Here is a 25,007-nt window from a genome sequence, read left to right on the forward strand (position 1 = left end):
CTTGCAATTACTTTGCATTTATTGTGCAAAACAAGTTGCACAAAACAACTGAGGACACCTTATAGCTCCTGAAATGGACAGTTAATGTGGTGAAACAATTATTTCCAGTGTATAATAGTTGTGCTACATGTTCCATGCAGTTGTTTGTGGATTGTAATTTCTACATATTCACTGCATTTTCTCCTTGTCCCAGAATAATACCTCTTCAGATTTTTCAAAGGAGCATACATGGCAGTTTTGGGGATTGTATAGATTGTATGCATGTCAATTTTTAATGTGTAATGTTTATAACTTTTTGAAATTGGTTGTTTTTAAAACTCTGCATCTACAATTTAATGCATTTGTATTGTTTTTAACTTGTACTGTTTTAAATTTGTTGTTAGCCACCTTGTGTCCCTATATCAGGAGAAAGGCGGGATATAAAAAAAATTACTAAATAATTTCTGGTTTAAGATAATTTGAATTGTCTCATTATCTGCGCCTACCTGGCTTTTTAAAATAATTCTGACATCCTACATCATTGCTTAGGAATGATGACTAAACTACAAGGAGACTCATCTCCTTAAGGAGATGAATATGGAGAATATGTACTGTATGAAACAAGTAAACTGTCCATTCATTCAACAACAGTGGCAACTTTCCTTTTTTTCCTTCAACCTTTCTTTCTCACTTCCTTTTGTGTCATGTCTTTTGAGTCTAAGATTTTTAAAAGGTTTTATCTGATAAATGAGATAACAATAATTCCAATTAATGCAACCACATATTCCAAAATTTGTAACAACAGCTAATCTACTTAAATTTCATTTTTCAAATATATTTGAGAAGTATTAGGACAGTATCACAGAGTCTCTGCCTTCCCCATCCCCCTCTGTGTGTCATTTATTTCTTATATCTGTGGGCTTCCTCATCGGTAGTCTTTAGTTCAAGTCAGAATGACTAGGAAGTGAATGTAAAAAAGAGGTTTGAATGCACTTTCAGCTTTTATTAACCAAAATACTGATAACAATTGGAAAGAAAATAAAATAAACTTCACAATGAAAAACTCTTGAACAATATTAAATTATCTGCCATCTTTTCTAAACGTAACTAATCAATGTAGTCAAAGTCTTCTGGAATACCAAAGGTTTTGTCAATTTTACTGTCTTCAAATCCAAATTTCCGTTTGGCCCAAGATTTTACTGCAAAGATATTATCTGTAGACAAAATGAGAAAGAGAGGAACCATTAACATTAAATAAAAAGGGTTTCTTCTTTCAAAAAAAGTAAGAATTTAGGAACTATTAAGTCAAGAATTAGGAAATCCCAGGCACTGATGACAAATCTGACCTTCTGCAGTTTCCCAGATGACTACTATTATTGCTATCATACAGACAAAAAACAAAAAACAAAATATTAAGCTATTTATAGTATTTAAACAATTTAAAATATATCTATTCAAAATGATATAATCAGAGAGGCTGCATCTGCACTGCAAAAATAATGCAGTTTGAGGCTGCTTTAATTGGCATGGCTCAATGCTTTGGAATCTGTAGTTTGTTGTAGTACCAGAGGTCTCTGACAGCGAAAGCTAAATGTCTCATAAAACTACAAATCCTGTAATTCCATAGCATTGAGCCTATGGAAATTAATGCAGTGTCGAACTGCATTATTTCTGCAGTGTAGATTAGACCTAAAACAGCCCATTATTAAAAAACCTTATAGTGAGTTCCCCAAAACTTTTTTGAATACAAACATTTCACTCCCAACAGAAGGAAAGCTAAGAAGAAACCTCTACATGAAGAAAATTCTAGAGCTGGATGTATCCAATGAGAAGGCCATTTCCTATATCCACCTGCCCCCCAAAAACATGCCTTTCTGGTTAGAGTGGCAGAAGAAGGATGTCCCAAGAACATCTCAGAGGTTAGATAAGTTCATATGGAAATACACGCTTCCTCAGATATTCTCAATCAAAGCAATGGCATCACAGTTCAGTAATTTGCCAACAAACTCTACAGCAGTGTGGACAGTTTTTTTTTCCCCATTCTAAAAAGCCATGAAATGCCTCTCCTGACACTTAGGTACTGGCAGTAGGCGCATTAAGCAAAAATATGCTTCTATTTTTGGTCGCAGTCTCTTATCTGTGAGTTCACTCACCAACGCAATAAAGCCTGTGAAAACTTCTCTTCAGCTCCTGCCTGATTTGGTAAGTGGCATATGTACATTTTATTTTCCATTTTTCCAGGGCTTATGAATTGAGGCAAGCCAAATGTTGGATGTTCAGGGCAGGCACACTTACACTGCACTGGTCATGTTAAGTTGCAATATACAATATGGCACACTGCTCCCCCTGTGACCAGCCCATTCTAGTTTTGTTAAAATAAGGTAGCTATTTTATGTGAACAGCATACAGTTACCTAAGAGCTGCTGTTCAATCAAATTTAAGAGCTACCACTGACTCCAGGTTCACTTATGTCAGTGTTTTACTGGCCTAAATTAAAGTGCTTTGCTAATTTGAAGTTAGATACCTTTGCTTTACAGCATGGGTGCAGAGCCTGTGATTTTCTGATACTAATGACTGCAACTTCCTCACCATTAGCTATACTTGGTAGGGCTGATGTGTTTTGGAGTTCAGCATCATCCAGGAGGCCAAAGGTTCTCCACGTTTGCTTTACAGTGAACAAATGAAATTGAAAGAACCAACCCTTCTGTTCTCTATCTTACTTATGAATTGGACTTGCTTGACATACAGTGGTTTGTACCAGACAAGATAAATAACTGTAGCTGGCAATGACTAAAGCTAGTAATATAGCAGATAAACATAAGAGGTAGCATGCATTCCAGTCACACGTATCTTTTCTTGAGTAATGGCAGACTTCACCAAAGACAAGATTATATGGACTGTTAGCAACCCATTTACTTGCCAAAAAAAATCACTCAGTTGTTTTTGTTGTTGTTGTTGTGTGTCTTTAAGTAATTACTGACTAATGGAGGCCCTAAGGAGAACCTATCACAGTATTTTCTTAGCAAGATTTAATCAGACGTTTGCCTTTGTCTTCCTCTGAGGACTTTATCACAAGGCTCTTTTCCTGCTAAAATAGTGTTGTTTCTAAATGTTATATATGCTCTCTTTCCTATCACACTTTAGGGAACCTTTCTGGGATTGAATTTTCATTTGTGCTAAAAGCTTATCATATACAGCATTTGGGACTGCCTACCCAGTACCTCCCCTCCAAGACATTATCCCTGGCCTTTTTCCTAGTTTAGCACATATGCCTGCCCTTCCCTCCACTCCCCAAAATATAAATGAAAACAGAGTTACATTTAAAAAGGGCTTTTTTCTTTGTGGGATAGATCAGATTTCTAGCTTCAGACTCAACTAATCACTGGCATATGAAAGATAACAGCTACTGATCTATCTGACTGATCCTGATGCTGGCTTTCACCTACCAGCAATTAGTTAAGAGTTCAAGGATAAATGAAATAAATGCTTTTTTGAACTGTAAGACTCTTTTACACATATATTTCCAGGTATATGTGAAAGTGTGTGTGTGAATGAGAGAATGACAGAAAGAGAGACTCTGGAATGGGGCTGCAAGTTGGTGTGGTGCTGCAGTGAGCAGTTTTGCATATCTGACAAGCCCCAGTTGAGGGAGCAGTCATTTGCCAATAGCTTCTCAGTTGAGTTGCCAACTGAAAGGAAATTATACTGAAATTTCTATCCCTTCTCTTTTACACCTGAAGCAAAGGACACCTAAGCTACACCCAAAGCACACCCACTGACCACCTCCTGACCACCCAAAATTGGCATTCAAGTGCAATCAAACTTTCATGCTTGAAACTGTACCAGAACAGTAGTGGGAAAGAAGATCATTAACAGATTCTTTTTGTGTTAATAAAAACAAACACTTCTGAAAAAGTCTCCCACAGGGGGAAAAAAAACAGAAAAGAAACAGTGTCACATGGTATGCCCCAATGAAAGATACTATTATCCTGGCATAATTACAATTTACCTGCCTCATGTGATAAATCCCCAAAACTGAGAGTGTGATTTGCCCAAGGTCACCCAATGGGTATCCATGGCCAAGTAGGAATTCGAACCCTGGTCTCCGTAGGCATAGCCCAGTACTCAAACCACTACACCATGCTGACTCTCTTCTTTACTAACTCCTTAGTTAATAGATAAGAATTTTTAAAGTTTTATGTCTGATTACTCCTTCCTCTCAATTTAATCTTGCTCAAGGAAGGAGTAGGGATTCTGCTAAGGAATGTAAACACACACCAGTCCATCTGTTGGCTGCTTCCTTAGCTACTTGATTTCCTTGACCTGAAAAGAACAAGAAAAAAATCAGTATGGTAATTTCTAGATTCGTAACATGACACATCAAAAAGAGTTAAAATTACATTCTGAAGTGGTTCTATGAACAAGAAGCAAAATTCCTGTTTTTCAAAGGCTTAGAAATGTTTTAAAACTTTTCCGACTATTTAGCCAACCCACAAATATCAAGAGAAGCATCATTCTAAAGAGATGGTCTCTGCAAGTATGCTAAAGAATTAAAAAATCAAGAACTGTGACTGTTTTCTCTTTTAATTACAAATATCTATTGCACAACAGCCAGTTAAACAAGTCAGACAGAAGTACAAATTAAAAAATATTAATTAAACAGCAAACACAAGAGATCAAAACAGTATGAAAATTAATTATTTACTATAAAAATTAATTATTTAGTTGTAAATGTGTTAAATTGTCATGAATCAAACACATATTAAAAAATGAGGATCAATAAGGCTAAGCTCTGACTGTTCAGATCCTGTTTTAGCTCAGATGGATCCCAACTGCACCACTGCATTTTTTCATAAGGCTACATCCTACATAAGGCTACACTCCATAGTATATCCAGCTCTGAAGCCACAGCTCCTGCCTTCTAAGGAGTACCACTTTTGCATCATCAGTCAAATACAGCCACAGAAAATGATACCTAAGTTTAAAATACCTGTACTGCAGCATTCACTCAAAACCACAAGGTTGCGAGTTCAAGACCAGCAAAAGGGCCCAAGCTCGACTCAGGCTTGCATCCTTCCGAGGTTGCTAAAATGAGTACCCAGACTGTTGGGGCAAATTAGCTTACTTGCTAATTAGCTTACTTGCTGTTCACTGCTATGATCTTTGGAATAGCGGTATATAAAAAAACAAATTATTATTATTATTAAAATAAAAGGAGGCTGTTCTCATTCTCTCTTTCACTAGAGATATATATGCTTCTAGGAAAATATAGATTAATTACAAAAATCTTTCATTCCCTATTTTAAGTTTAAATTTAAATTATTTAAATTCTTTTCATATTGTTTGAAACACCTCATTTTGCAGAGCAGTTTATGTCTTCTTTTCAGGCACCCTTCTCCATCATGACAGCAATTTATTCAAGTAACCAATGTTACATAAGAACCAGCACCTCCTGGCATAAAGCACTGTAACTTTCATGAAATTCTTTCCACACTGAGGTTCCTGAGTCCATGCTGACACATTTGTCTCCTCATACAAAGAGACAACTTATGGAATAAGTAAAGGAAAAAGTCAGCCCTAGGAAATTTCATAAACATACGGCAAAATGAAAGATTTTTTTAGAAGGACCAGATATGAATTGCAGATGAAACAAACAAAAATCCACTTGTTGATGAAGCAGCAAATGCCTTTCAGCTCCCACCCCGCTTTTAGAGTGTTTATGGTCTCAAGACAAATTCTCACACTGACACCCTGAAAGAGCTGTCATATTTCTCACATCCACACACACCCTTTTGTCCTGCCAGTGCTTGCTGAGCATTAGTCATTGGCAATGGTCAAACCATAGCCTAGAGATCGTCTCTAGGGATACTGAGAAATTAAGGCAACATAAAATATTCTATTGTTATAAAAGTTTGTACTACAAGAAAGACCTACTTAACTTGCAAAATAAACTATTGCCAGACAAACAAGAAGGTTAAGTGTGTAAAACTCAAGCTCTTCAGTCTTCAGTAACGTGAAATATTTCACTGTATTAAAAACCTGCACCATAGATCATGGTGCATTTAGGTTTTTGGAATAAATTTTAATGGAAAGGGAAATGGATTTCTGAGTTTTACGTTACCTAGAAAGAGGAAGTGCGAACATGCAATGAGAAACAACATGTACATTCATTGAGCAGATATGCTTCGAGAAGGTTAAGAAGGAATTTTATCTTTTCTTCCACTCAAGGAAGACATTTGTTGTCCATATACTGTAACAGAAACCTAAGGATGGGGATACATGGAAATAACTGGCTGTTGTGACATGTTAAGGGGAGATTTTTTTAAAAAAATGTAAGCAATAGATTTTCAGCTCACCTTCCACCAATTACTGTGGAGCTAAATTCTAAGCAACAGCTTTTCTTATTTAGAACAAAGAGAGGGGGAAAACCCAAATAGGTCAATAGTGTGTGGGCAGCCCAACTAAAACCAGCATATGGTGGCAGCCAAATGTTTTTTTGTAGAGCTGACAGACGTCTTTTGTTACTTAGTCCTCACAAACCCTATCAGACACTTTTTAGAGAGACAGTACTTATGGGCTGATGAGATTTGACAGTCTGACCTTTCCATGAGGGACACAGGAAGCCTGTACTGATGGGACTTGACAAGAGCATTTTTTTAAAAGGTTCACAGAGATGCAGTGCTTTAACAATGCAGCCTTACAGATGCACAGCTATACAGTAGTGTTTAATATGCTCTTGAATGCAGAGGCAGATGCAACACTGTTGTATGCATTTCCTTCATGTTACAGAAAGCCTCCACAGATGTTGGGCCAAATACAATGCATAATTAAGGTATACAATAGGACTCTTTCAATGATTTCATTGAGGATAGTAACGGAGAGCATATAAAATCTGTCTTTTTCTGCATTATCACATTGCATCCAAATACAGAAGTTCGGAAGCAGCTAAACACCAAAAGAAAAGAGAATTTTAAATTCAGCCTCACTTTAGACAATATATTTCAAATGGTGAACTCATGGACTTTGCATCTTCTCAAAAGATCTTTCAGGGGTGCTTAATCTTTTTATATCATGATTCTGTGTGTAATGTGTGAGTTATCCCATCTAAACCTGATGGGGAAGTTAAAATAACAATACTTATACAGCTAACACAGCATAAAGAAAATGTGTCAGTATGTTGAAAGCAACTCGGAAGCTTGTGGAAGACTCTAAAGGAATGTGTTTAACAAAAAGTTGGAAGCACCTGCATTTGCAAAAAACCAACAACAAAAATTTAACTATGCATGTGTGTGCTGGTGAAGGATGAAACAAACAAAATAGGGATGGACAGAAGCAAAAGAAAATATGGATGTACAAAGACTTCTAGCAAAAAAGGGGCATTAGGAAGTATACTGGAAAATTCAGCTCTGAAAATGTAGTCAGATGAAGAAATGGCAAACTTCTACCATCATCTTTATCCTCATCCTCATCCATTAACATCCCACCTTTCTCCCAATAATGGTACTCGAAGCAACTAACAACATATTAAATAATACATGTTCAAAACACTACAAAAGTAATAAACATGCAAGGATGGGGCCAGCCTGGTCTCACTGGGGAGGGAGTTCAAGAGTCTGGGAGCAACCACCAAGAAGAGTCTCTGACTTGTTCCCCCCAAATGAGCCAGAGAACATGGTGGGACAGAGAGGAGAGCCTCTCCAGATGATCTTAAAACCCTATGGGGTCATATAGGGAGATACGGTCCTTCAAATAGCAATAGCACTTATATTTCTATAACACTTTGTAGTGCTGAGCTCTCTCTAAGCCAATTGCTTAGTGTTAGCCAGTTGCCCCCAACAAGTTAGGTACAGTGCACCCGCGCCATACATGGGTGCACTATATGCAGGTTCCTGCTTACGCAGAAGCCGCACAACAACGTAAACAATGGTGTGTGCGCCAGCGCACGTCACACCACCACCACATGCACACACCCCATTGTTTCCTATGGGGCGCAAGCATATGCACATTTTCCCTTACATGGGGGGGGTGGTGGTGGTGGTCCGAAACAGATCCCCGCCTAAGGAGAGGGCCCACTGTACTCATTTTACTAACCTGCAAGCCTCAACGCAAGCCGTTTAGAGTGTTATAAATCCAAAACAGCACTTTAGCAATAACAGCTTCATTTATATACTGCTTTATACCTCCAGAGCAATCTCTAAGCGGTTTACAACTGTAAGCTAATTGCCCCAACAAGCTGGGTACTCACTTTAGTGACCACAGAAGGATGGAAGCCTGAGTTGAGCCTGAGCCCCTGGCTGGTATCAAACTCACAACTTTATGGTTTGTGAGCGAGTGTCTGCAGTACAGGCATTTAACCACTGCACCATCAAATACTTTGAATTGTGCCTGGAAACGGACCAGCTGTCAATGGAATTTGTTGCAACAAGATAGCTATGTGCTCCTTGTAGTTAGTCCCAATTAACAACCTGGCTGTGGCTCTTTGGTCTAGCTGAAGTTTCTGAGCATTTTTCAAAGGCAGCCTCATGTAGAGCACATTTCAGTAATCACAACAGGATGTACCCAAAACATGTAATAATAATAATAATAATAATAATAATAATAATAATAATAAGTTTTATTTATAAACTGCTATTCCGTGCTGATCATAGCAGTATACAGGTAAACATTGCAATATCAAATACAAAATACAGGATAAAAATTGCAATACATAAATAAAACTTCAATAAAAACATTTCAAAATACAGATTAAAACCATACATCAAATCCAGGCCAGCTAAATGTGCTCGATAATGCTGTACATATAGGGGGGAGTCATATATCATCAAGGAGCATCGGGGAAGGCTTGCCGAAACAGGAAAGTCTCTTTTTAAAGAGATGCAGGGAGGTGGCGGAGCGGAGTTCCTCAGGAAGGGTGTTCCAGATCCCAGGGGCCAAGATAGAAAAGGCCCTCTGTGAGGTTGATACATATCTCGATATTGGGATCCTCAACGGATTCTTCCCAGACGACCTGAGTGTGCGGGGCGGACTATATGGGGAGAGGAGGTCCTCCAAGTACCCTGGGCCCAAGCCATTTAGGGCTTTATAGGTTATAACCAACACCTTGTATTGTGCCCAGAAGCGAACAGGCAGCCAATGGAGATCATGTAGAATCGGTGTTATATGGTCGGCCCTGGGACATCCAGTGACCAACCTAGCTGCCATATTCTGCACTAGCTGAAGCTTCCGGGTTTGGTACAAGGGTTGCCCCATGTACAGAAATTCAACCACTGTGGTTAGATCCAACTTCTCCAAAAACACACACTCCATGAACTCCAGTTGGCACACTAGCTTTAACTGTGCAAAAGCACTCCTGGTCACTGCTGAAACCTGAGCTTTCAGGCTAGCACTGAATCCAGGTGTACTCCCAAATTGTGAATCTGCATTTTCAGAGGGATTATAATCCATCTGAAACAGGTTTAATCCCTATCCCCAGATTTGTCTTTTGACTGAACAGGAATGCCTGTCTTCTCTGGTTTAAGATTCAATTTGTCATCCAAGCACTAGCACAGAAACAGCTTTCTTGGAATTAGATGAATAATAGGAACTGGATATCATGGACATATTGGTTATAACTGACCTCAGAACTTCAGACAACCTCTCCCTGAGATTTCATATACTGAATATACTCATGTATAAGTCTAGAAATTTTAGTCAGAAAATTGACCCCAAAAAACTGGGTTGACTTATCCACGGGTCAATGTAAGTACTGTATTTTACCTCTTATATATATTAAAAAGGAGTCATCCCCTTTCTCTGAATAAAAGGCAAGAGCTCAGTCTATCCTGGGAGCACCATAAAGAATGAACCCCCTCTACTCTCTCATCCATCCAGCCTTTAGGATGAACACAAAGTTATGCCTGCCATAATTTTCTTAGTTCTTTGGCATTATTTTCCTTTTCATCATACTTTACATCCTTTGTTATATGCCCCTACGTTTAACCCTCGACTTATCCATGGGTCATATCAAAATCCATAATTTTGGCCCCAAAACCTGCCCTCGACTTATACACGAGATCGACTTATAGTCGAATATATACGGTAGATGAGGAACTCCATAGGCTAATGGTCAGGGAGCCAAACAGTAATCCCCTAGCACCACCCTCTGAGATCTCCTTTCTAGGAAAAAATGGAGCCATGGTTGATGGTTATCAAAAACCATTGAGAGGCCAGCACAGGAACAGGAACACATTCCACCTGTCCAGTTCCCTGGGTAGATTATCCACCAAAGTGACTAAAGCTGTCTCTGTCCCATAACCAGGTCTGAAACCTGACTGAAATGGATGAAGATCTGCCTCATCCAGGAATACCTAGCTTTCCTATTCACCCAATTACCATATATACTTGACTATAAATCAAGAAATTTATGTCCCAAAATTGACCCTAAAATTTTGGGTAGACTTATAGAAGTATCAACCCATCAGTAGTGTTTAGAAAGGCCCTAAAGCAAGTAAGCCTGATGCCCCAATCTCCATTTAACAATTCTTTCCCAGTCCATTTGGCAAGTTCTGACTTCCTATGGAAACAAGTCTCCATTTAAATCTACTTGCTTCTCTCTCTGATCCGTTTTGCAAGCCCTGGCTTCCTATGGAAAAAACTTCTCTTTTAAATCCACTTGCTTCTCTCTCTGATCCGTTTTGCAAGCCCTGGCTTCTTATGGAAAAAACTTCCCATTTAAATCCACTTGCTTCTCTTTCTGGTCCGTTTTGCAAGCCCTAGTTTCCTATGGAAAAAAACTTCCCATTTAAATTCACTTGCTGCTCTCTCTGGTCTGTTTTGCAAGCCCTGGTTTCCTATGGAAAAGGGGCTCTATCTTCAACACCAAATTACGTTAGATACAACACTAAATGCACAATACACAAAAAGTAGCAATAAAAATGTTACTTACGGATTTCTTCAACAACATCTGGATCACATTCTTTGTATGTATCTATTTCTGCCTTTAGCTGCTCTTTCTTTTGTCGAAGGGCAGCAAGTTGCTTTGTTAATGCAGCACGTTCTGCCTGGGTTCATTTTATTTGGAGAAAATTTTGAAGAATTAAATACAAGCAATTATGAATAGATTGTAGCATTCTACCCCCTTTCTCTTTTAAAAATACAAACACATTTGTAATTACGGCACTCATACCATGGGACAGGCTTTATATGAGGCAGGACAACTGTGTGGAGGAGTGAGGGGTCCAATCCTCCCCACTTAAGAACTTTTAGCAAGCCCAAACACTATTGTTTACGTCTACAGAGCTTCTCACAAAATGTGAAGCTGCGTCTTCTCCCGTTACCATTTTCAGAATAACTGCAAAAGACTCAGGACCAGAACAGGGGTGGAGTCCCGCCCAAGTCACCTTGGGACTGTGGTAAACACACACTGTGGTTCTGAAGGTGCCTTCCACAGCCCAAAATGAAGTGGAAAATATGCACTCCTATTTAGGCTGCATTTGGGTGCTCTGGCAGCAAGTGGCATCAAAATACCACACCCCCAGAGCATCTTGAAGCCACCCCCATCTGCTTGGCTGAGGAGCTTCTGGGCGTCTTGGTGGTGTACAGCGTCGTAACGCCATGTCCCCAAGCCACCCAGAAGCTGGATTTTCTGGTCGGTCTGTTCTGGCCCATAGTTATTTGGAGACAGTATATATTCTGGAATGTTTGCAGTTGAAGTGAGAATATTTTTGCATGTTTTCATGGCTTTGGGGGAGCTGAGTGATTTTAAGGTTAAAACTACCCAAAAATGGTCCCCAAAATTGGGACCAGAGGCTTTCTGGAACTTCTGGGGGCTTCAGAGACCACAAAAGTGGCGTCCACAGGGCTATATTTTACACACTCCTACTTTATGCAAACTTGTGTTCTGAGGTCTGAAGGCAGGACATATGTATCACCTAGAGAAGTTCTGAGTAGCTTCTGCCAATGTTATATTGGTCCAGCTAGAAGTGTCTGAACAGCACGGATAGCAGCTGCAGCCTTAAACCTGAAGATGTGTTAGACTAAGGGTTAGACCCAGGCAACTGCTGGAATGCAAGATATTGTTGAAATGCTATACAGATGTTTTCTGAACACAAGGACTACAGTTCTAACAACACAGCCAATGATGAGGAATGCTGGGAGCTGCAGACTGATAACATGTGTAGGGCTCATAATTCCCATCCTTTAGACCAGTAAATTTTTGTTTGTCCTCCCTTCCCATAGAAATATCAATGATACGTAGAGTTCCCTCACAGAGAAAAGAATGCAAGCCCAATTATCCCCTGACCCCTCCAAGGTGAAGGTATTCTGAAAAAAACAACCCAAACAAACTTTCACAGTATCCTAAATCTAAATCTAATTGTTCCAACTATGATAACCTCACTGAATCAAGTGAAACTATGAAATCAACACTTAGGTTCTGTGAAGAAACACTGTCTTCTGTGCCTGCTTATAAGTTTCCATTTTGTACAAGCTTGCTTGCATGGTAGGCTAAAAAAAATCTACCTTGGAATGGTATGATATTCAAAGTACCTGTGTCATTTCCCTGTTTATGTGTGGTTCAAGTATGTTCACAGGCCCTGCTGATTAGCGAAATGTGTTTTCAACAGTGTTTGGAAAGAACTGGCATAGATACCAACATATTAGAAATTTTAGATTTATAACTGTATTGACTGGCCAGCTGGAACCATCTAAGCTATGGGTAGTTTTTCATATCAAACTGAAAATTATGTCTTTTGTCTTCTGTTTTGACTGTGCTAAAACTATGGTCTAGATCTCTGCTTTGCTAAGAGATCCATGCTTATACATTTGGTATGTATGAAAGCTCAGATAATTAGCCTTCTTATTTTCACTTGGCCATACAGATTTCTATATAGTTTGCTGTGTTCTTTAATAACTTGCTAGCATAATCTTTATTTTGCTATTGTATACAAATAAAGCTCTCCATAATTTGGTGACTGTGCATTATTAAGAGAGCTGGTTCTAAACCTAAAGCATTTTGCTACTTAGCTATTGCTACTGAATTATGAATATTTTTTTGGCTTGGTATTCTGAAAATAGATAGGGCAGGCACATGACCCTGTTTGCCAAAAAAAAATCACAACTCAAAGACATCCCCTAAGATCTAGGTTTCCTTGGAAATAAGAGATGTGGCAACTCTAAGCGAGATTGTTGTTAATGCTGATTAAATTTGGCTGGACTGGGCCAGTAAGTGGCTTGCAACCCTGACCAATTCTACTGATGCAATGGGTCTACTGTAGCTCAATTTAGAGTTTTCAGATAATACAAATTATAATTTCTAAAGCAATAAAACTTACAGTATCTTGGCGTCCAATTTTTGACTTCTCAATGCTTTCTTCTAAGATATTTTTCTTCTGGCAAAACTCTGAGAACTGACGTAAAAGAAAAAGGATAAGCCAAACAATAAAAACCTAATCTGAATGTGAATTATAATTTTTTCATCTTAATTAGACTTTGGCAATAAATCAGGAATCGAATTGAGATGTGATTGTTTCATTAACACTCTTAAGTTTAAATATTTCAATAACCAGAAGTGCAGAGAATTCAGTTAATTCCCCCCTCCCACACACACACAATTACTTTTCCCTCTAAAGGGTGGGGGGAATGACATTAAGTAGCAAAGACAACAAATAATATGTGGTACTGAAGACCAAAGCATTTATTATGGCACTGTCACATTTAATATCTTTGAGACCTCAAAATTATTTTAAGTGTTCTTCCTAGATAAAAAAAAAGTTTGAAAAAGACTGTGTTAGACTAACACAGTTATCCCCCTGGAAATTAATTTCAAATGGATAAATGTGATATTCATCTAATATCAGGAAATAAGCATGCAACCCTTCCAGAAGCAGGAACAAAAACACCAAACCCATACACAGAATGTAGTTTCAGAGCTGGTTTGTGCCTTATAGAAAGACTGGTTTCTGTGATTCTTTTTAAAATGTCATTCTGTCTAGAAAGGCCTACCACATTTCCCATTCCTATCACACCCCACCCCCATTTAAAATAGATGGTTAAGTGTACAAGTAAATGCCTTGGGGACTTTCCCACACATTTATATTCAGACATCTCCTCATAAGAAGTTATAGAAACATTGACATTGACTACAGAAATTTGATCCTAGTTGTGAAACATAAAGAAATCTGCATGTGGACTGCAGCACTTCAGATTACAAACCCTTCAAAATGCCAAATATATAAAGGCAGGAATCTTGCAATGGTGGTAGTGAGAAGCTCTCTGCTGCTTCAGACTCTGCCGTGCTGAAAGAACAAGGGCTCAGGTAAGGGACTAGGTAAAGAGTCCTGCTGTTATCTTTGCCACAAACAGTCCCAGTTCTGAATGCAGTTTAGGAATACTTCCCCTTCTCTCCAGCTATACTATTTGAAGTTTTCCCAAGCAGACTGTGCCACTTCAAACTTTGCCATTGTGACAAAGGTCTATTTTTGCAATTCCTTCTTTACTTTTGGCAGGAAATAGCAGAACAGTGGCTTACTGATTTAAGCCATTGCTGGTTATACCTACCCTGCATTGTTTACATTAACCACTGACTTTTAAAGTGACAAGAACAAAGAAAATTGCCATTCACTGACTCATACTACTGGCTCATATGGTGGAACATTTTTTACTCTGATTGGAACCTACTTCCCAGTTTTAGACTCAGGCTTTACCATATTTAAACAGGGATCTACATGCAAAACATGTGTCCTACCATTGAACTATGATGGTAGAGGCTATAATAGGTTCTATTAGACACATTCTCCTGGAACCTTATGTTGCTTCAAGATGTCTCCCAATCATTACTTTGTTTGGGTAGTTCTCTTGTTGTGCCATCTACTCCTTTCATACTGTATGGTCACTCTCATCCATGCCTCCTATATGTACTCTTTTAGACAATGTTGATACAATGTTGATCAACACAGCTATGAATAACTTGAAACCAGTGTAAATATGAAGATTTTGCTGCATCACAGCATTACATAATGATGCCAGCCCCGGAAAAGCAGCGGAGGCAAGAAGAAAAGAGGGAAGGAAAGCAGGAAGGTAGGAAAGAAGGAAAAGAAGGGGGAGAAGAAAAAGGAAGGAAGGACAAAAGGAAGCAGAAAGACTGGGAGCAAGAGAAGGTCAGGAGATCCAGGAGGAGGAGGACGAGAGACATTTTTAAAAAAATAGAACTGATCGAAAAATCAATTTATTGCTAAATCAATTTATTGTTAAATCAATAGATTGATTTTTCAATCAGTTCTATTGTTAAAAAAAAGAAAAAAGAATTGATTCTGATCTGGCATTCCCATTTATTGGGCATGCATCAGAATCGATTTTTCTTAAAAAAACCCACCTCAGCTATATAAAAAAACAAACAAACAAGCTTCATTTATATACTGCTTCATACCACCTTAAGCAGTGTCTAAGCGGTTTACAACTGTAAGCTAATTTTCCCCAACAATCTGGGTACTCATTTTAGCGACCTCAGAAGGATGCAAGCCTTAGTCAAGCTTGAGCCCTTTTGCTGGTCTTGAACTCGCAACCTTGTGGTTTTGAGTGAGTGGCTGCAGTACAGTCATTTAACCACTGCGCCATCATGGGGCGCCATCATGGGGTACAATATCTATTACAACAAGATGAATGCGGACTACAAACCATATACTGTCACTGGAAGACAATTTAAACTCCCTGTTACTGCTGCCTCTTGGGACTGAAACAACAATAAACCCTGGACAGCTACCATATGTGGATGCTGAGCTATGTTCTGTTTGGAGGATCCTAAATTATGCAGTAACAAAGAAGGAAAAAACAACTAAACATATTATGAATTCAACCAGTTTGTGCACATTTATTAGCAGGTACTATCATCCACAATGTAATCACTGAGTCAGTAAAGTAGAACTTGGAAAAATTATCTTTTTGCATTACTGGTTCCAAAATCCCCCAGCAAGCATAAACACTAACTGTGAGAAAAAGATCCAGTCCCTGGACAAATCCTTTACATATCCCTAAGTTGTTAAGCATTTCAACCATAAGCTCCATGGAATGCATATGACATCTATAATGTACAGCCTATTATAGACAGGGTGGGGCTACACTGTATTTCTAAGACCTCTAGATCTTCTGCTTACATAGCACTTTCTGAAAACAGAGAATGGTTCACAACTTATCATGCATGCAACCCTACATTGCTAAGGTTCTGCTCTACTGACTCACTGACAAGTACTTACAGCTCCCACTCTGTCCTCATTGCCTTTTATGGTGAAGCCTTTCAAAAAGATGTCCTAGTACAAGGATATCTTTACAGAGCTGCTCTCCTGTTTTTTCTCCTGTCAGAAAATCAGTCTTGGATCTCAGTCTTCCAGATCCCAATCCTTTAAGCATGCAAACCAGAAATATATTCTTAACTTTGTTCTACCACTGTTTAAGCCCTATTTAAAACAGAAAGGCTTCTACAAACCTCACTACAAAACACAAGACTTGGAAACATGTTTAATTGAAATCAATGCACCTTACTTGCAAATAAGCACATTTATGATCATGGTGCAGGCCACACATATGTTATCCCTAATGTATGCAGTGTCTAGAAGTCAATTTCTATTACCAATAAGTTTAAGCACACCAAGTATTTCCTTGTTATAATGACCTTGTTTTTTTTTAGAGGTAAACGATTCCAAAACTCCCACAAGTAAATATTTAAAAATATCTTAACCATATTATTCAATTAATCACAGTCGAATCCAAACTACCATTCAAGCCTCACCTTCTTAGCTGTTCATACGTTTGCAAAATTAAATTCCTTACAGCCAATATTCAAATTTAAATTATAAATTTTAAAGTACACATTGACTGTTTTTAATATGTATCAGTTTATATGCTCTTTTAACTGGCATGATGTATTATATAGCTGTTTCCCGCATAGATCCAGAGGAAGATGTGGGTTAGACTTTGATGATGATGATGATGATGATGATGATGATGATGGGGTAAAGCCCTTTCCAGATACCTCTTTATACAACATCTATTAAACACACAGAGATGCTGTAATGCAATGTGACTTGCAATATTATAACATATAACACAATCCAAGGAGATGTCATATCCAGATGTTCTTCAAAACCAACGTACATTCTATACAATGTAAGCTGGCACAGAAAAAAAAATCCTGCCTTCATACAGGATAGTTTATGAAGTGTAAATCCTGTAAATCCATCCATTCCTTCCTTTTCTGTGTGCTCTTAGAGCTTTGATCCTAAAACTGAAACTAGAATTCCAGTTATGTCTGAATCAGCAAAGTGCAGCTTAACATCCACTTACTAATCAGGATCAAAGTCTTGGAAAAAACACTTTACTGCCACTTTCCCCTAAAATACATAAAGGAAGATAGAAATACACACACTCCTAAAAAACTAGAACAAGCTATCTAAAATGTTACTAGTTAAAAAAAGAAAATCAATTTATATAATTAGGGTGTGGGTTGTAAACAAACATGGCAATCTGCAAAACCTCTCTTATTTTGGTCAGCAACAATACACATGTGCAAAACTAAATAGGTACACATTGGTTTTCCTGAAATTTTCAATATTTTCCATGCTGAAAAGTCTGCTGGCTTGTTTCCTTTATTACCCTCAACATCTAAGCAGAGAAAGAGCTCTGTCACTTTTGTTTTCCTAGGGCATCATTCTATTATTTCGCAAGTCCCAGAGCACATGTATTATGGCCAGCTTCAGCCTATCATTATACCCATTTCTCACCACTACTGTATTACACACTAGTTGATCAACATTCTTTGGCTTGCAAGAACTGCCTAAAGCTATTGTTCTACAAACATTTCTTATAAAGCACCTGCTCTCCATGTGTGACATACTAATTTTAATACCCAGATTAATATGCCTCATCTGGTGAATGGGTTCATTCATCTTATCTCTAAGTAGAGAGCTGGAATAGTTGCCTCTCAAAGACCTTGCAGTTCTCACTTTTCACAAAGTAAAGGTATTGCTCTATGTTTCTTCTTCTGTGGAAATAACACTGTTATTTTGAATTTGACCAACAATGTACAGAAACTCAAAAGACTAGTCTTCTAAAGAACAACAACAGTATATTCAACTCTTCTTTTACTCAATTGATTCTGTTCATGCTGAATATTTGCAACAGCAGAAAAGGAAAGGGATTTTCTCTCTAGTTAAAAGGCCTTATGCTAGCATAAAGAAAACCTTATAGCTAGCATTAATTAACGAAGGCAAAATATTTCTTTGGCCCATTACAGACCGCCTAAAAACGGTGGTCTGCCGCCGCCGGCGGTTGCTGCGTCCGGGAACCGCAGCGGCCAAACTGCACGGTTCCTGGACGCAGCAAGAAAGAAGTGCCGAAATGGCACTTCTTTCTGCACCCTGGAAGTGGTGCCGCGAGGCTCTAGTCGCGCACTTGCGGCATCACTTCCACCATGCGACGTCCAGAGACTACGCGTCCGCAGCATCAAAATGGTGGCCCCCGTGTGAACGGGCGCCGCCATTTTGTATGGACTCGGTCCGTACTAGGGTTGAGGGGCGTCTGGAAGGGACACCCCTTCTCAACCCTAATACGCCCCTTCTAACCCTAGCATGCCCCTTCGGCGCGTCTGTAACGAGCCTTTCATAGTTTGACAAAATTATGAAGGAATAATTTACATGTAGTAACAAAAGCTCCACAACTGTGCTTGCAGTCTGGGTCTGAGAGACACATGGCTCACTGAAAATTCTACATATGCAAACTCAATTTTAATGTTTTTTTCTTTAAAAAAAAAGCAATACAGAAGCAGTTTCCAAATATAACCAAAAGTTATAAAAATCTAAGCAAGGTGGGTGGCTAGAGAGCCATTTGGAAAGAGCCATCCAGTCCTTGGGGAGGGCAGTCCTATGTGGCCTTTGGGTCCCAAGAGTGCCCCAACTACTTTTAAAAAAAACTTTTAGAAGCACATTTTGTAATTTAACCCTGTTTCAAGGGCCCTTCCCCTTGAAATAGCAAGCAATTCATTGTGAAAGTGACTAGAACATCACTTCTGGTGCAGAAAATGTTGGCTGTGCACTGCAACCATGTGGGTATCAGAAATATTAAAAATGGCCCTCCAATCTCCATCATATGTTCACTTGTAGAAAGAAAAAGTTTTCAACTAAAGATTAGGGGAAGAAGCGTGACATTTACTGTTGGAAAAACGTGAATCAACCAACTGGTTCACTGGCTGCAATTAATTCTCAAGGGTCTACACAGCCTAACAGCAGAACTCATTGTGAGCATATACAGAATCTACACAAGACACACAGTGGTAATACAATGTTGGTGTTGCAGATGAAACGTGTCATGTTCTCATCTTATTTTACTGGCAATATATTGTCACTACTTCAGCACTGTACTATCATTCCACTGATTAAATCATTCCAGACTTGAATTTGAAAATATTCACTTTGCTTAGGCAAGTTGACTTCGTTCTAGTGAGCTGTTTAGAAGCATGGAATGTGAATTAATGATGCCATTTCTTCTAGCATTCAAAGACATAGCCGTGTTAGCCTGTAGAATCAGTATGTAGAGAGATTTTGTAGCACCTTTGAGACTAACTGAAAGAAAGAACATTTCTTCTAGCAGTTTTTTCTATTATTTCTTCTAGCAGTTAGTTTAAGGACAAAATACCAATACCCCCAAATCTGATGGCAAATTGAAAATCCTAGTGCAGATTCTCTATTGCCCATATAAGCATTGCAGACGAGCAGAAAAATTAGTCCTCCTGTACGTCTTGTATAGAATCAAGCTTTGCTCATGTTTATGGCTTCTTTTTCCTCATGTGTATCAGTTTTCACTGAAACATGCTTCCTTCACCTTCTGAGCCACCTTCCCCACTCCAAACTGAAGGGTGATCAACTCACACAAACACTTCATGTCCTGGCTAGTCTTGACAGTGTCTGCTAACTCTAAATGCCTCAGGCTTTCCCTCCCTGGAGAAGCTAGGTTTGTCAATCCGCCCCCCCCCCCACACTCCTGTGCCTCTGACAACTACAAAACAGGTAGAAATCCCACATCACAGATGAACCTGCTGCCAGCATAAAGATGCAACAATGGGATAAACCTCACCTGCAAAATATATGACTGTTATAGAAGTTGTGCCTTAAGAAATGAGGGCCAGCTAGCCTGATGGCTGGAAGAACATTACCAGCTACAACATGATTACATATGATAAAGTAAAACAAGAAAAGAAGTCACAAGCAGAACAAGAAATGCCAGTTATTAGCAGAACAGCAAGGAAACGGCAAACTAAGGAGAAACTCTGCTTGTATTTTGGGGGAAGCGAAGACACAGCAGGATGACTATTTAACAAGGCAGCAAGAGTAATCTTGCTAGCATCTATCTGTTCAAGTTCTCCACATTGTATCCAGTATAAAGTGGCATGCACATTTTGGAAGCACCTTTCTTACTGAAACCATGACAAACACAACCTCATAAACATGCTTTCAGTTAGGAATACATTCCATTATTAGAAACACATTCTATATAGACATATTTGTTGAATTTTTGATAGTAAATCCACTTGCCATGAGCTCCAAGTAATGCACATTTTATTCTCACAAGCCTGTGAGTTAGGCAGATGTATTCTAATTTCTTCAATGCCCTCTGTTATGAATATGTACATGGTACAGATAAAATCACTCGGATCTGCTCTGATATAAATGCTGGGGTTGATATGGCTCCAGGAGATGTAACCTTGGCTCCTGCTTGTCCCGTGTTATTGGATAGGTTTCAATTTGTGCTGCCAGAGTATGTGGACAGGATTCTTAAAGCGATGAGAGTTACCCACATGACTGTGCAACCTCTGTTCTACCTGGCTTATAAAAGCGGTCAGAAAAGGCCTGGCTGAGTGGGCAAAGGGAATGGTGAATACCTTACAGCAGCAGTTCCCAACTTGTGTCCAGGGCTCCATGAGTCGAAAGGGTTGGGAACCCCTGCCTTACAGGATTAAGGCAAAGTTCTGTCCTGCTGGGGGAAAAAAATCTCCCTGAGCCCAATGTCATTAGGTAACTACTAGCCAGTCTTCTGTATTCTTTTTTTGGGCAAAGGTCTAGAGTGTGGTGATATCCTCTCAGCTTCAGGGGTTTCTGGATGAGACAGATTATCTGGATCCATTTCAGTCTGGGTTCAGGCCTGAAGCAGATAGTATTGGTTTCTTTGGTGGATGACATACACCAGGAACTGGGCAAGGAGAGTATGCCCCTGTTGATTCTGCTGGGTCTGGCAGCAACTTTCAGAACCATAGACCACAGTATCTTTCTTAGCTGCCCCTCTAGGATGGGACTGACATGCACTGTTTTACAGTGGTTCTGGCTTATCTTAGGAAGGTAATTTGAACCACTGATTTGGGGGGTTCCTGTTCAATGCAATGGTCATTGACTTGTGGAGTCCCCTAGAATTCAATTTTGTCCCCTTATGCTATTCCACATCTACATGAAACCATTGGGAGACATTAACCAGAGTTTGGGGGTTGGACATCACCAGAATGCTCTTGACATCAAACATCAAACATCAATGTTCCTTCCCATCTATTTTCAAGGAAGGTGCAAAACCAGTGTTAAGTGTCTATAACTGACTAGAGATGACAAAATAAATAAATAAACAAATAAATTGAAACTTAATCTAGACAAGACAGAAGTGCTCCTGGTCAATTGAATGCCCCATCAGCCTGTGTCGGATGATGTTATGATCCCCCGAACTCTAAATTTGAAGTTTGGGCATACTCTTGGACCCAGCCTTGAGCCTGGAGGTCCAGGTATTGGCAATGGCCAGGTGTTTGCATAATTAAAACTAGAGAACCAGCTCTGCCCATTCATGTGAGATCTGGCCCCATGACACACACATTGATTATATTCCTTTTTTACATTGGGCTATGATTGGAAATTGTTCAGAAACTACCATGGGTTCAAAATTCTGCAGCCAAACTACTGACTGGAGCTAGTTAAAAGAAGCATAGAACTCCCCTGCTGAAATAGCTTCACTGGCTACCAGATGTCTTCTGGGAACAATTCAAAGTGTTGGTTATGACCAGGGCTGGGGAGTAGGACTAAGGAGTAAAGGAGTAAGAGGTTTTTACAGGAATAGAAGGAGGAATAAGGAGTAACAAAATATATTTGTTACTCCTTATTCCTGTTATTATATTGTACATGCAAACACCAAAAAACAATGTTATTATATTGCACATGAGAAGGGGCTTGGAGGCAAAGAGAGACACCTACACACGTGCACACGCACACACCAGCCTTGCAAAGCAACTGGGGCTTTTCCCCAGGGCTGTGGAGTAGGAGTAAGGAGTAAGAAGTTTTTACAGGAGTAGGAGAAACATTAAGGGAAAATATCTTGCTCTGGAGTAGGACAAGGAGTAACCCCAAAATCACCACTACTCCCCAGCCCTGGTTATGACATATAAAGCCCTGTACAGTCTATCTGAAAGACTGTATATCCCAAAATGAGTCCGCCTGAATTTTAAGATCCTTGGAAGAAAACTTTCAGTCTCACTACCATCACAGGCATTCTTGGTAAGGACATGGGAGACAGCCTTCTCAACGGCTGTTCCCATACTCTGGAATTCGCTCCCATGGGAAGTGAGGTTGGCCTTCTCTCTGCTTTTTTCCCACCAGTAGGCAAATACCTTTTCTGTTTATCCAGGCATTTGAGTGTTAACTGCTTGCTGTAGGGGGTCTGTTAATTGGGATCTATTACATTTTTATAATTACTATATAGTTTATGGCTTTTAAAAGCTTTTAATGTTTTCAGTATGATTGCAGAATTGTTTTATTAAAATGTTCATATTATCCATGGTTTTTGCATTTTGTTTTAATTCATACTGTCAACTGCCTTCAGTCCCATACTGAGACAAAGATGGATATATACAAAATAAGATTAAGATGAAAATAAAAAAATATATACTTCTCCAGGGTCACAGGAGGCCATTTCAGTTGCAAACTCAGCATACATACAGTTTTAGTCACTCTAGCCACACCGTTAAAGCTTCCAAGCACAAAGAGGCTTGTTTTCTTGGTTAGATGTAGATGAGTCAGACACCACTGCTGGTCCAAATTGTTCTGGGTGTGGCTCAGAAATTTTTCAAAGGCTGAATAAAGTATAAAGGTTTTAAAGTAGCTGCTGAACTGAGTTGGTGTTTTTGAATGCTGACATAGAGAGTGCATGTGTGTTATGTAATGATCCGGGACAATGCTAATTTGGTTGCAGGTAATACTTTTTAATACAAGTATCTTCAAAAACAGGTATGCACAACTTTTCAGTTCCAAGGGGCACAAAACTGCAATCTGGGGGCTACACATAAATGTGTGTGTGTGCACAATCTGGGGGCTACACATAAATGTGTGTGTGCGCGCAATTTGATCCTTAACTCCCTGCGTATGAATGCATACACAGGTTGAATATCCTTAATCAAGAATTTCAAAAACCTCTAAAACTGTATGTTGCCATCTTCAAGGTGGTGGCTACAATGCTCAACCATCTTTTAGATCCCCTCTCTACTCTCACATCTCATACCCAACAAAAATAGTGAATGAACAGGAAGTGAAGATGGAGAGACAAATGATGAGGAGTGCCACTGTTGCCTTGAAGGTGGAAGCAGGTGGCTGGCAGCCAAAAGATGTGAGGCTGGAGAGAGAGTGAAGATCTGTGAAATGGCAGAAAGCCAAGTGTAGTGCTCAGCATGGATGTATGCCTCCCACCATTTCACAGATCTTTGCATTTCTCTCCAGCTTTGAATCTCTTTCCAGCTTCTCAAATACAGTACAGGTACATCCTATGCTACTTGCATATTCCAAAACAAACGAACACACAAACCCCCATTCTGAAAATGCTTCTGGTCCCAAGCATTTCTGATAAGGGCTACTCAACATGTAATACATGAATGGAACATTCCTGTCAGTTTTAAGAAAATGAAAAGAAGATACTGTCATATTTCCAATGGCATCTCTTAAGAATGGTATGAGGTTAAATCTAAAAACAGTTGTAGAGTTAAGATAGCTTTTCCCCTGATCTTCCAGAACATAAAATTGTTATTAAAAGGCCATTCAATGCAAAAATATTTGCAAACATGGCAACCTTTTATAAATTATATTTACAAAAGAACTGGAGATAATGTGACTATGATGGTTTGATGATTAGATAGGAAGACCTTTCTAAATGCAAAGTTATTGTTCATTAAGCTGTAGGGTAATGCAGAAACGTTGGTTTGTTAAAGATGGATCAATTATAGAGGCATAATTGGGTGTTATAATTAAAGATAGAGTAGTGTGGGAAGTTAACGGGATTGCAGGGAGGGGTTGAGAGTGGAGTAGTGGTTTTACATATGTATATATGTTCTTTTTTGTTTGTATTCACCTCTATCTTGTATTAATATGCAAATATCCCTGTTTGTCTTTGTTAATAAAACTTATTTTTAAAAAAGTTTTTCCAAACCCCATGCACCCATTACTAGTTATAGGAACTCCTTTTCAGTTGTTATTATTTTGACAAGCGAATTACTAAGCGTCTTATCACACGTGAATCAGGAGCCGCAATTCAAAGCACTTCTGTAGCGAGGGTGAAGCAGGGTCACTTCGAATCCAAGGTAATTCATGTGATGAACTATCACACATGAAGAACTTAATTGTGGTGATTTCTGAGTCAAAGCGGAGTGAGAGCACTTTGAATTACACCAGTACATACCATGCGGATTCAACGATTCAAATTGGCACCCTTGCACATGCTCAGTGGGGGTCTAAACGCATCCAGACCTTTTATGCTTCCAGGGTGAAGGAGGTAGGCACTTCTTAGTTCCACTTTCTTGTGAATGCAACCCTCACGTGAATTGTTCCTGTCATCTCTCCCCCCCCAGCCTCCGATGGCCGCCTCCTTTGCTCCTACCTCTCCCTCCAGCCTCCTGTTTCATTCCCCCAACCCTGTCATCTAGATTTAAATCTACCCTTTGTTTCATTCCCTCCATCCCTTGCCAGGAATGCTAGCCTCACGTGAATAATAGG

The 25,007-nt window shown here is 39.2% G+C and overlaps 1 protein-coding gene across 7 annotated transcripts in view; it reads right to left on the reverse strand.

Moving 5' to 3' along the window:
* Positions 1-976: 976 nt before the first annotated feature.
* Positions 977-25,007, reverse strand: part of MND1 (meiotic nuclear divisions 1) — a 42,830-nt gene continuing 18,799 nt past the window's right edge. For 4 of the 7 annotated variants that reach the window (XM_089527025.1, XM_089527024.1, XM_089527022.1 and 1 more), the window contains 4 exons: positions 13,290-13,364; positions 10,904-11,018; positions 4,258-4,302; positions 979-1,193 (listed from right to left, as the gene is read on the reverse strand). In XM_089527025.1, coding sequence (XP_089383151.1) covers positions 1,087-1,193; positions 4,258-4,302; positions 10,904-11,018; positions 13,290-13,364 — 342 coding nt within the window. In that variant the 3' untranslated portion in view covers positions 979-1,086. Of the gene's footprint in view, positions 1,194-4,257; positions 4,303-10,903; positions 11,019-13,289; positions 13,365-25,007 lie in introns of all 7 variants that reach the window. The other 3 variants (XM_089527026.1, XM_089527020.1, XM_089527021.1) reach the window with 3 other exon arrangements.

Source organism: Sceloporus occidentalis, unplaced genomic scaffold, assembly GCF_023333645.1.
Source record: "Sceloporus occidentalis isolate IW3139 unplaced genomic scaffold, rSceOcc1.0.p SCAF_5, whole genome shotgun sequence".
NCBI classification, from domain to species: Eukaryota; Metazoa; Chordata; class Lepidosauria; order Squamata; family Phrynosomatidae; genus Sceloporus; species Sceloporus occidentalis.